We start from the raw sequence: 11888 nt of genomic DNA, 5'->3' as shown, positions 1-11888 counted from the left end.
TTTCCGTTTCGGCTGTTGTCAGTGTGTGTTATAAAAAAATTAAACCCCACCAGGTTCACAAATGCAAAATCTTACATCAAGTGGCAAATCAGCAGACTTCGTAGTTGGCCAGTCTGTGGACAGATAGGTGGTGGGTTCTCTGCTGTGACAGTAACCTGGGAGGGAGCAGATGCCCTTTAGTAACCTCGGCTGCTTCCTGTTTTCTGCGCCAGCAATTGCATTGGGCAATGTTATCATACATGTGATTGCATCATCCGTATTTAAAAACCTGGAGCATAAAACAGAAACTGAATCACTGCTTGTGGTTTGGGCTGTCTCACATGTCTGCAGTGGTGCAAACTGAACTGTCCCACAGAAGGCAGGGGGTCCTTCCCTTTACGAACTGCAAGATAAATAGGCCCCACGGCAGACGTGTTTGCAGAAGGAGGGCTCCTTGGGGGTGTTTACACCCAAGCTGGTGGGTAAGTGACTGACCAAATGCTTTTAATTATAAAAATAGTTTGTAATGTGAATGTATGGGGTAAATGTAACTAGTTGCACATCAAAGGAAGGAAGTCATGCCTCTTATATAGGCAGCAAGCAATCATTTGGATTTAAACTGTGATGCAAAGTGCCGGTGGCAGCAATCAGTCAGTCAGTCAACAAGTATTGGAGAGCCAGTCAGGACCAGGCATCTGCTAGATATTGGGGATCAGTGAAAACGGGTCAGAGCTTCTCCAGCCTCTGGCCCGGACACTAGCGAGAGACACAACGCATCTGTAAGTCTGGATGGGCTAAAGTAAGATGCCTTAGTATTTTTTCCAGTTTTATTGAGATATAATTGACATATGACATTCTGTTAGTCCAGGGTGTACAACATCATGATTTGAAATATGTTTGCATTGCAAAACGATCGCTACGATGAGTTTCGTAAACATCCATCACCTCCCGTAGCTACAATTGTTCTCTTGTGATAAGAACTTTCGTCTCTCAGCAACGTTCAAATCTGCAATACTGTCTCGGTAACTGTAGTCACTGGGCTTACCTCATACCCCCAGGACTTACTTATCTGATAACTAGAAGCTTTTACCTTTTGACCACCATGCTGATGTCTGAATATTTAATACTGAAATACTGTCGCTCTGGGGTTGGTGACCTAGGAGTTCCTTTGGACGTGTAATCTTCCCATTTTCCCTTGCAGAACGTCCCACCCAACGGCTCGTCGTAGGAAGCAAAGCCCAGAAAAGCCACTGGGGAGATGGTGAGCGGCGGGACCGGTGGGGGTGCAGTTAAGGGGGGGGTGGAAATGTTGGATGTGCACAGGCCTCCTTCTCTCATCTCTTCTTGGCTCCCACGCACCATCACTACCCCACCTCGTTCAGCTCTCACAGTGGTGGTCCTTGTGTGCCCATTTTGCAGAGGAAGACAGGCTTTGAGAGGTTAGGAGCTGGCCCAGCATCACAGACGCTGGCGACGGGGCTGGCATCTCCCCTGCGCTCTGCCTGCAGACGCCTGGCCATATTCTCCCTCTCTCTCTCCCTCTCTCTCCCGGTAAGGAGGAAGGGTCTTCACCTTATCAAGTTGACAGTGGACAAAGGACAGTCGCAAGCACGCCCTCGCCTGTGTTCCCCCCCGTGCATCCCCCAGCCCCCTCCGCTTGTTTCTCACTCCCCACACTGCACATGGTGTCTATGCTCTGCTGCAGGTTTGGTCCGAGGCCACCTCACCCAGACGGGCCTCACCGAGGACTGTCCTGTGACTTCTAAAGAATTATTTTTAATGTTGAGATCATTGTAGTGAGATCCCATGGACCCTTTACCCAGATTCCCCAGGGGCGGCATCCTGCCCAGCTCTAGGTCAGCATCACATCCAGGATGTTGACGTCAACACGGTCCAGGTAGAGAACATTCCATCCCCACAGGATCCCTGCTGCTGCCCTCCTGCAGCCATACGCCCCTCCTCCCCCCCGCCTGAACCCCCACCAGCCACCACTCTCGTCTCCGCTCTATAATAGTGTCCCTTCAAGAATGGTACATAAATGGGGTCACACAATATAGATATATAATTTCTCGGAATTGGCTTTTTCCAGGGTTCTCTGGAGACCCATCCAGGTTGTTGCGTGTATCGGTCGTTCATTCCTTCTTATTGCTCAGTCAGGATCCACGGTGTGGATGGATCACATTTGTTTTTTGAGTCACCCATTGCGGGGCATCTGGGCTGTCGGCAGTTTGGAGCTATTACAAATGAAATGGCTGCAAACACTTGTGCGTGGATTTTGGTGCGGATGGAACTTCACACCCCTCTGAGATAAGTGTCCAGAAGGGCCACGGCAGGGTCGAATGGTAGTAGTTCAGGTTTGGCTTTTCAGGAAACTGGCAGACTGTTGAGCAGACTGGTTGTACCTTTTACACTCCCACCAGCAGCGAACTGGTCCCAGTTTATCCGCACCCTCCGATGTGGGGTGTTGCACTGTTTGTTATTTTAGCCTTTCTGACAGGCACGCAGTGCCATCTGATCTGGTTTTAATTTGCATCTCTCTAATGGGCAGTGATGCTGAATTTCTGTTCATGTGCTTATTTGCTGTCTGCTTTTGACATAAGCAAGGAGATGTCTGCTTATGTCTTTGGCCCATTTTCTAATCGGGTTGTTTGATTTTTTTTCTCACTGTTGAGTTTCAAAGCTCTTTATACAGTCTAGGATTTTTTGTTGGGTATGAGGTTTACCCGCTCCCTCTTTACTATTGGTAATTTGTGTCCCCTCCCTTTTTTCTTTGTCAGTCTGGCTAGAGGTTTGTCAATTTTATCGTTTATTTCTAAGAGCCAGCTTTGTGTTTCATTGATTTTCTTTATTGTTTTATTTTTAATTTCATTTCTTTTTTTCTTTTCATTTCATTTCTTCATTTTCTATTTCTTTTCTACATTCCTGAGGTGGAATTTTAGATTATTGTTTGAGACTTTTTCTCATCTTCAATGTATATGCATTGAGTGCTATAAATTGCCCTCTCCGTGCTGCTGTAGCTGTGTCCCACAAACTGATATGTGTACCTTCATTTATCTTCCGTTACCTGTATTTTGAATTGCATCTGAAGACTTCCTCTTTGGCTCGTGGGTTATTTAGAAGTGTGTCATTTGGATCCAAGTCTTCAGAGATTTGCCTATTATCTTTCAATTACCAATTTCTTGTTTGATTCCATTTGGATTTGAGAACACACTCTGTAAAATTTCAGTTATTTTAAATTGGTTGAGTTATTTTAAATTTGTTTTATGGTCCAGGATATGGTCTATCTTAGTATATGTTCCATGAACATTTGAAAATGATGTCTATTCCCCTGCAGTTGGATGGAATGTTCTATAAATATCAGTTGGATCCTATTGGTCAGTGGCGTAGTCCAGCTCTTCTATGTCTGTGCTGATTTTCCGTCTAGTTGTTCCAGCATTATTGTGAGAGAGGAGTGGAAGTGCCCAACTGTAATTGTGGGTTTTTCTATTTCTCTTTGTAGTTCTATCAGTTTTTGCTTCACATATTTTGTAGCTCTGTTGTTTGGTTCAAACATACAGAGTGGGGTAAAAATAGTTTTACGATTGTATGGAAAATAATACAAAAATTAATAAATAACAATACAAGAATAAACTCTGTGTTTTGCATACTCACAACTGTGAACTTACTTTTGCCCCACTGGGTATTTAGGATTGCTGTATTTGTGGTGGATTGGCCCTTTTATCGTTATATAGTGTCTCTACCTCTGATAAGGTTCTTTTCCTAAAGTCCACTTTATCTGGTATTAATATAGCCATTCCTGATTTCCGTTGATTAATGTTTGCATTACATAGCATTTCCATATTTTTACTTGCATGCTGCCTATATCATTATATTTGAAGTGAATTTTTTGTAGACAGTATTTAGTTAGGACATATTTTTAGTCCACTCTGCCAACCTCTGTTTTTTACTGGTATAGTTCATTTACATCTAATTGACATATTCAGCTTAACTATGCATTTTATTTTTTGTTTTCCCTATTTTTTTTTCTTTTCATTTTCCTATTTTCTTTTTCCTGCCTTCTTGGGAGTTACTTGAACATTTTTTAGAAATCCATTTTGATTTATCTATGGTGTTTGTGAGTGTATCTCTTTGTATAGCTATTTTAGTGGTTTCTCTGGGTATTTTATTAATGTACATGATTTATCAGTGTACTGGTGTCATAGTTTTACAAGTTTGAACGCCATGTAGTAACCTTACCTCTCTTTATCCTCCTTTGTTTATAATATAATTATCTTAAATATTTACTCTACATACATTTAGAAGCACATCAGACAGTATTGCAATTTTTGTTTTAACCATCAAATGTGATTTAGGAAACTCAAGAACAGAAGAGAAGTCTATTTTATTTACTCATATTTTTTACTTGTAGTGTTCTCTCTTCATTCTTGAGATACAAAGTTTCCTTCTTTTACCATTTTCTTTATATTTAGAGAACTTCCTTTAGTCAGTATTTTTGGGTGTGTCTACTAGTGACCAATCTTGGTTATTTTTTCTGGATATAGGTATCTTGGTTGGCAATTTTTTCTTTCAGCAAGTGAAAGGTGTGCCAATCCTTTCTGGCCTCCATTATTTTCAATGAGAAATCTGCTGTCATTTGAATTGCTATTTATCTCCACCTAAGATGTCATGTCTCACTCACTGCTTTCAAGATCTCTTCTTTGTCTTCAGTTTTCAGAAGTTTGACTATGGTGTGTCTTGTAGAGTTTCTGAGTTTATCCTGTTTGGAGTGTGAACTTTTTGAACCTGTAAGTTTCTGTCTTTTGCAAAATTGGGGACGTTTTTAGCCATTATTTCTTTGAATACTTTTTCAGCACCCCCAAGCCCCTTCTGGGCCTGTTAGAGCTTTTGGTATAGTCCCACGGGTTCTCCAGGCTCTGTTCATTTTGGGTGCAGCCTATTTTCTCTCTGCTGTTAAGACTGGGTAATTTCTATTGTTTTGTTTTTCAGCTCATTGACTCTTTTCTGCCCTCCACTCTGCTGTTGAACCCATTGCTAAGTTTTTAATTTTGACTTGTATTTTTCAGTTCTAAATTTTCCATTTTATTCTTCTTTATATCTTCTATTTCTTTGCGAGAATTTCTATTTTTTTATCTGTTTCAAGGGTGGTCATAATTGCTCATGAAGCATTTTATAATGACTGCTTTTAAATCTTTGTCAGGTGATTGTGACACCTTTGTTCTCTTTGTGTTGACATCTACAGGCTGCTTTTTTTTTTTTTTTTCCATGTGGATTGTTACTTTCTTGGTTCTTGGGAGAGGAGTAATTTTTGATGGAAACCCAGATATTTTTGGTATCATGTTATGAGACTAGATCTTGTGTAAGTCTTTTGGTTTCTTCTCAGATCACTCAGGCAGGGCCACTTCCTCATTGCTGTTCAGTGAGGGAACAAGTCCAAGTTCCTCAGTCATTCTTTACTGACATCCAAGAGAGAGGCTCCTCATTATTGCTGAGAAGGGTCGGATCAGCTCTCCACCTGGTCACTACCCATATCTCCCTGGCTGGGACAGATAGCAGGCCTCATTGTTGCTCCCCACGTGAGTAGTGTCCTTGTTAGCACTGGGTGGTGGTGAAAGTCCTGACTCTACTGGGTCTCCTCTGCCACCACCCAGTGAAGAAGGGAGGGGCTTCTCATTACTGACTGGGGGTGGAGTGGGGTGGATTCCAGTGTCTCTATTTGGTCTTCGTGACACCAATTTGAGTGGGAGTGGGAGCAGGTTTGGGTGCCTCATTGCAACCTGAGGGAGGTGGAAATCTGAGCTCCTCACTCATCTTTGGTGTGCGTAGGGTGGGACCACAGTTCATTGTGTGGTGTTGGGCTGGAGCAGAGCAGTACCTGTCTAAACATTTTCCGTGTTGCTGGGTTGCTCTTCTTCCATTCTTGGACTAGAGAAAGCAGTGTTTGTTTGTGCCCATTTGCACTTCAAGGTTGTTGGCTTCTTCCCCTGAAAGTCTGAGATATACGAAGCAGAAAGAAAACAAAAACCCAAAGACCTCACCACAGTGTGGTTCCTTGAGTCCCAAGGTCCCTGGCCAGACTTTTCTTGTCCTCCCCACCTTTCAGAGGCTCCTCATGTTTGTTTATGTGTGTATTTTTTTAAATGTTTATATTGATTTTAGAGAAAGAGGGATAGAGAGGGATAGAGAGATAAAAACATCGATAAGAAACATCATCCACTGGCTGCCTGCGGCACACCCCCTACTGAGGATTGAGCCTGCAACCCGGGTATGTGCTCTGACCAGAATTGAACCAGTGGCCTCTTGGTTCATAGGTCAACACTCAACCACTGAGCCACTCCAGTCAAGCCCTCATGTTTGTTTTGTGTAATGTCCAGAGTTGTGCTCAGGGGGAGGAGTAGAGAAAATCACGTCTATTCCATGTCCCAACTAGCCTGCCCTGAGACATGTAACAGATTGAATTTGGGGCTTCTTGTAGATCTCTCTCCCTATGTGAAATAGATTTGGCCTATTACCCAACACATATTTGACAGCTGCAGAAAACTGGTGCTTGGCAGGAGTCAGGAGTCTGGGTTTTTGCCTGGGCACTGTGGCCCTGGGCAGGTTTCAAACCTCATAGAGCCTTCGTCTCCTTATTTCCATGTGCCAGAGTAATTTACTGAGATAATTTCCAATACTAATTTTTTGCTCTAGCTATTTCCCCTCCCCTCTCTTAAACAATAGACAAGTCTATCGAATTGTTTCTTTCTTGCCTTGGGGACTTTTGAGTTGCAGGGATCTGCCCAGAAGTTTCCAGGCATGCAAAAGATAATCTCCCTCACCATACTTTTGCTTTCACAAGCTGGGGCTCAACAGGGTGACCGCCCAGTCTTCCTGGAGGGGTGGGATAGAGAGCTGGGCTCTGAAGTAGAGAGGCAGGAGGTTCAGGAACAGATTGCCAGGCCAGGGAGGGGAGGAGTGGGGTTTGCAGGTCCCAGGAGATCTCAGGTGTCTCAGGGAGATGGTGACCAGGGTGCTGAGCACTCTGGACTTGAGCTGTGGTCTTTGGAGGCAGGAGAGTTGATCTGTGCCCAAGCCGGCATGAAATGAAGGCATTGTCTTCCAGGGGTGGACCAGAGACAGATGATCTGACCTATTGAGAAAGTAAAACATGGCCTTCCCTGCGCCTGGGGCTGAGAAGTCAGATTCATGCGTGTTCCAGTGATGGCAGCTGCCCTCCTACCCTACAGGGTGTTCTGAGGGTCACATGGGTTAATACATGTTACAGAACTTTTCAAACCATTAGTGGCTGTTCAAATGCAACTCATGCCTTGGCCAGTGTTTCTCAGTGGTTAGAGCATTGGCCCACGCGCCGGAGGGTCATGGGTTCCATTCCCAGTCAAGGGCACATACCTGGGTTGCAGCTTTGCTCCTGCTCCTGGTCTGGGCGCATGCAGGAGGCAAGCAATCTATGTGTCTCTTTCACATCGATGCCTCTCTCTCTCTCTGAAAAACAATGGAAAAATATCCTCAGGTGAGGATTAACAAAAAAAATACAAAAAAAAAAAAAAAACCTCATAATTTTTATCAAGCACCCCTCTGCCTAGTTGCCATGCTAAGAATGACGCTGGAGGCAAAGAAAGATCCAAGAGATACTGGGACTTATGATCTCCTTGGGGAGATAAGACATATGCCGTGGTGAACAAAGGCTAAGGCAACCAAGGCTTAAGGGCTGACCTATAACCCATTTGGAAGGATTTTTCCATAAACTGGCTTCTGACCCCTGACTTTTAACAACACTGGAAAACTGTCTTAATCACAGCTCTTTAAGCTATGAGTGACTGAAACTTAATTCATGCCAGCTCAAAGTCAGAGGGAGAGTACAGGGTCCCATATAGCAAATAAATAATGAGAGTGACCAATATCTATTCATAAGACACACTATGAACTAGATACGATTTTCAAAAATTAACTCGTTTAATCCTCACAATATTCCTATGAGATAAGCACAATTGTTACCCGCTTCACAGCAGAGGTCTTGGAGGCCCTGGAGATATGAACCTATTCAAGGAGCCGGTTGCCTGGCTCCAGAGCCCAGAGCCTACCACCATGCTGCCCAGCCTCTCAGTTGTTTGTTTGTTTGTTTTGTTAATCTTCTCCTGAGGATATTTTTTTCCATTGATTTTTAGAGAAAGAAGAAGAGAGAGAAAGAGCGAGAAAGAGAGAGAGAGAAACACATTGATTCGTTGCCTTTCGAACACACATGCACCAGGCTAGGGATTGAACCTGCAACCCAGTTACATGCCGTTGACCAGGAATCGAACCAGCCACCCTTCAGTGCGTGGGCCGATGCTCTAGCCAGTGGGACATATTGGCCAGGGCATGCCCAGCCTCTTGGAAAGGGCCCTGTGACCTTCTCCATCTCTCAGCTCTGCCTCCCTCAGAGTGGTGACATCATTGTCACCTAGACACTCTCCTCCCAGCAAGAAAGATGGCCACTGCATGTGGCTGCCAACTCCAAAAGGGAAAGAAACCCTCCACATCTCGGGGCCCAGGCAAGTACCTGAGAGCTCTGACGGCCCCACTGGTTTGTAAATCCTTCCCAAACAGCCACAGTGGCCCGAGGAGGGAGGTGCCTCAGAAGAAAAGTGGGCTGCATGGAGCTGCCAGTTATTTCTCAGCTGGGGCCTTTTATGGGGGTGATGGAGGCTTTATGTGGGCGAAAAAGGGGCCACATACTAAACCTGACAAGTTCAGGGGAGGCCTGTGTGGTGGCCTTGCAAATTCAGAGACCGAGAGTAACCACATAGATGGTCTGAAATTAAAACTTTCTAACTAAAAATGAGTCTTGGCAGGTGGTTATATCCTAGGCCAGTATTTTTCCCTAACAAAGGTCAGTCTGGTCAGTCTTTGTCTTAATTGAACCTGCCTATTGCTGTCTTTTTTTTTTTTTTTTCATCTAAAATAACATACCTGATAACATACCTTTGGAATATCACAGTAATTTCCTTTCTCTGGACCCCTCAAAGCACAACCTCCTCACCAGAGTAGAGACCACAAATCCCCTCATTGTTATTGTTACCATGTTAATTGTTAACTGTTAACTATCTTGTACCCGCTCTGTAAAAGCTGCCCATTTGTTTTACTCTAGTCAATCCCAGAGATCTCCCAGCTTTGCTTTTCTCGCCTCCCTAATCTACTGCCAATGGATTCGAGTCTTCCCACTTGATTCTATTATGTAAAATAAGTGCTAAAACTGCCATTTTCCAGAGCATTTTCTCAATTCATTTAGATTTTGCTTCCCTGAAATTTTTGCTCAAATACCCTCATAAAAATTCTCTGCAGGTTCGGACAATTTTTTTATTTTTATTTTTAATTTCTCTTCATTGTTGAAAGTATTACAGGTGAACCATTTTTTCCCCCAATTGACCCCCTCCACCTAACTTCCACCCCCTCCCCAGGCCTTCACCCTGTCATTGTCTGTGTCCATGGGTTATGCATATATGCATATAACTTCTTTGGTTAATCTCTTCCCACCCTCCACCCTCCTTCTTTCTTTCCTCTGAAATATGATCGTCTGTTGCATGCGTCAATGTCTCTGGATCTATTTAGTTCGTCAGATTCTTCTGTTCATTAGCTTCTTCTTAAAGAAGACCCTTCAACATTTCTTGTAGTGCTGGTCTGGTGGTGATGAACTGCTTTAGTTTTTTCTTATCTGTGAAGCTCTTTATCTGACCTTCAGTTCTAAATGATAGCTTTGCTGGGTAGAGTAATCTTGGTTGTAGTTCCATGTTTTTCATCACTTTGAATATTTCTTGCCACTCTCTTCTGGCCTGCAAAGTTTCTGTTGAGAAATCAGCTGACAGTCATATCAGTGCTTCCTTGTAGGTAACTAACTGCTTTTCTCTTGCTGCTTTTAAGATTCTCTCTTTGTCTTTAACCTTTGGCATTTTAATTATGATGTGTCTTGCTGTGGGCCTCTTTGGGTTTCTCTTGTTTGGGACCCTCTGTGCTTCCTGGACTTGTAAGTCGATTTCTTTCCCCAGGTAGGGGAACTTTTCTGTAATTATTTTTTCAAATAGGTTTTCAATTTCTTGATCTCTTTCTTCTCCTTCTGGCACCCCAATAATATGAATGTTTGGCCTCTCGAAGTTGTCCCAGAGGCTCCTTATACTATCTTCATATTTCTGGATTCTTTTTCCTTTTTTCTCTTCTGGTTGGGTGTTTTTTGTTTCCTCATGTTCCAAACTGCTGATGTGATTCTCAGCGTCCTCTACTCTACTGTTGATTCCCTGTAAATTATTCTTCATTTCAGTTCGTGTAGCCTTCATTTCAAATTGATATTTTATTATGTCATCGATTTTCTCAGTTATTTTCGTAAAACTCTTACTAATATGATCGAGCATCCTTATAAACAAAATTCTGAACTCTGTATCTGTTAGCTTGCTTGGATCTATTTCATTTACTTCCTCTTCTAGAGATTTCTTCTGTTTTTTCCTTTGTGACATGTTTCTTTGCCTCCACATTTTGAATGCTTCTGGGTGTTTGTTTCTATGTATTAGGTAGAGCTGCTATGTCTCCTGGAATTTGTAGGGTGGCTTTGTGTAGTAGGTGTCTTGTAGGGTCCAGTGGCTCAGCTTCCCCAGTCACCTGAGCTGGACCTTCTAGGTGCTCCCCTGTGTGGGCTGTGTGTACTGTCCTGTTGTAGTTGAGCCTTGGTTATTGTTGGCACCACTGGGAGGAATTGCCCCCAGACCAATCAGCTGTGAGGACCAGCTGCAACTACAGCCAAAGAGCTGCTGTGTTAGACACAACCCTATGGAGCAAGATTTACTTTAGTGGAGCTTGGTGTTCACCAAATGTGCCCCTTGAGTGTGTCACTCATGGGTGTGGAAGGGTTGTAATCCAGCATGGTGGAGTCTGACCACCAGGTGCACTGTCTCTCGGGCCTCCCGGGAGATGCAAATTCAGCCTGTGCCAGTGCCTTACCCTGGACCACCCAGCATGAGCTACACAGCAAACCGTAGTTGGCTGCTACTTGTGCTGGGCTTGGCGGTGTCCAGGAGAGGCCAACCTATGAGCCAATGCAGGCTGTCACTAGTGCCAGGCCTGGGGCCACTTATCAAGCCATATGGGGCTTGTCTGAGAGATTTTAGGAAAGTCCTAAGCATGAGGCTCGAGAGGCCACTTGCACAGAAAAACCACTGGAAATGGCCTGGATGAGCTTGCAGGTGGGGAGGGGCTGGGCCTCCAAGAATCACGGGGTGGGGCCAACGGTGTGAGTCAGGTGCTGGCAATTCAAATATGGCACCTGTCTGCGGGCTGTGAGTGTTGGACTCGCCACAGGAGCAATGGCCTCTGCCTGCCCTTCTGCCTGGGAGGAAGCCACCCCTCCAGCTCTGGCCTGGATTTCAGGCAGGTTAGTTCCTCCCCAAGTGTCCCAGCTCCTTTCAGGCTGATACCCGGCGCTGGGCTCAGAGGGTGCTCATCTGAGTGAGGCCGTGCGGGGGCCCTTTAAGAGGAGCTGCTGGGCCTCCACAGCCTCCAGGACCCTCAGGGACAGTCCCCGCTGGTTTCACAGCCCGGAGTTGTCGGGACATCTCTTCCCCAGCCCTGGAGCCCTGGGCTGGGGGCCTGATGTAGGGCTGGGACCCCTCGATCCTCCCAGAAACCTCCACAGCCAAGATGCCCTCCCAGGTTTACCCTCGGCACCAGGTGTGGGCCTGCAGCCAAGCCTCCGCAATTCAGCCCTGATCCGCCCGCGTCTCCGCCCCTCCTACCGGTCTCGGTGCTTCTTCAGTTCCCTGGTTGTAGGGCTTCTGTTCAGCCAGGTTTCAGGAGGCTCTGAGTGATGGTGGTTCTGTATTTTAGTTGTAATTTTGATGTGGTTGCGGGAGGCAGCCAGTCAGCTGTTACCTGCGCCGCCAGCTTGTTTC

At 44.9% G+C, this 11888-nt stretch overlaps 1 protein-coding gene across 5 annotated transcripts in view; it reads left to right on the top strand.

Annotated features, from left to right (window-relative positions):
* The first annotated feature begins 289 nt into the window (after positions 1 to 289).
* The window catches only part of ABCG1 (ATP binding cassette subfamily G member 1), a 56368-nt gene continuing 44769 nt past the window's right edge, over positions 290 to 11888 (top strand). For 2 of the 5 annotated variants that reach the window (XM_081139012.1, XM_081139008.1), the window contains exons 1-2: positions 304 to 461; positions 1181 to 1240. In XM_081139012.1, coding sequence (XP_080995138.1) covers positions 1238 to 1240 — 3 coding nt within the window. In that variant the 5' untranslated portion in view covers positions 304 to 461; positions 1181 to 1237. Of the gene's footprint in view, positions 462 to 1180; positions 1241 to 5505; positions 5553 to 11888 lie in introns of those variants that run through there. The other 3 variants (XM_081139011.1, XM_081139013.1, XM_081139009.1) reach the window with 3 other exon arrangements.

Source organism: Miniopterus schreibersii (assembly GCF_964146895.1).
Source record: "Miniopterus schreibersii genome assembly, chromosome: 5".
Lineage (NCBI taxonomy): Eukaryota > Metazoa > Chordata > Mammalia > Chiroptera > Miniopteridae > Miniopterus > Miniopterus schreibersii.
This window is presented reverse-complemented; position numbering and strand designations above follow the sequence as displayed.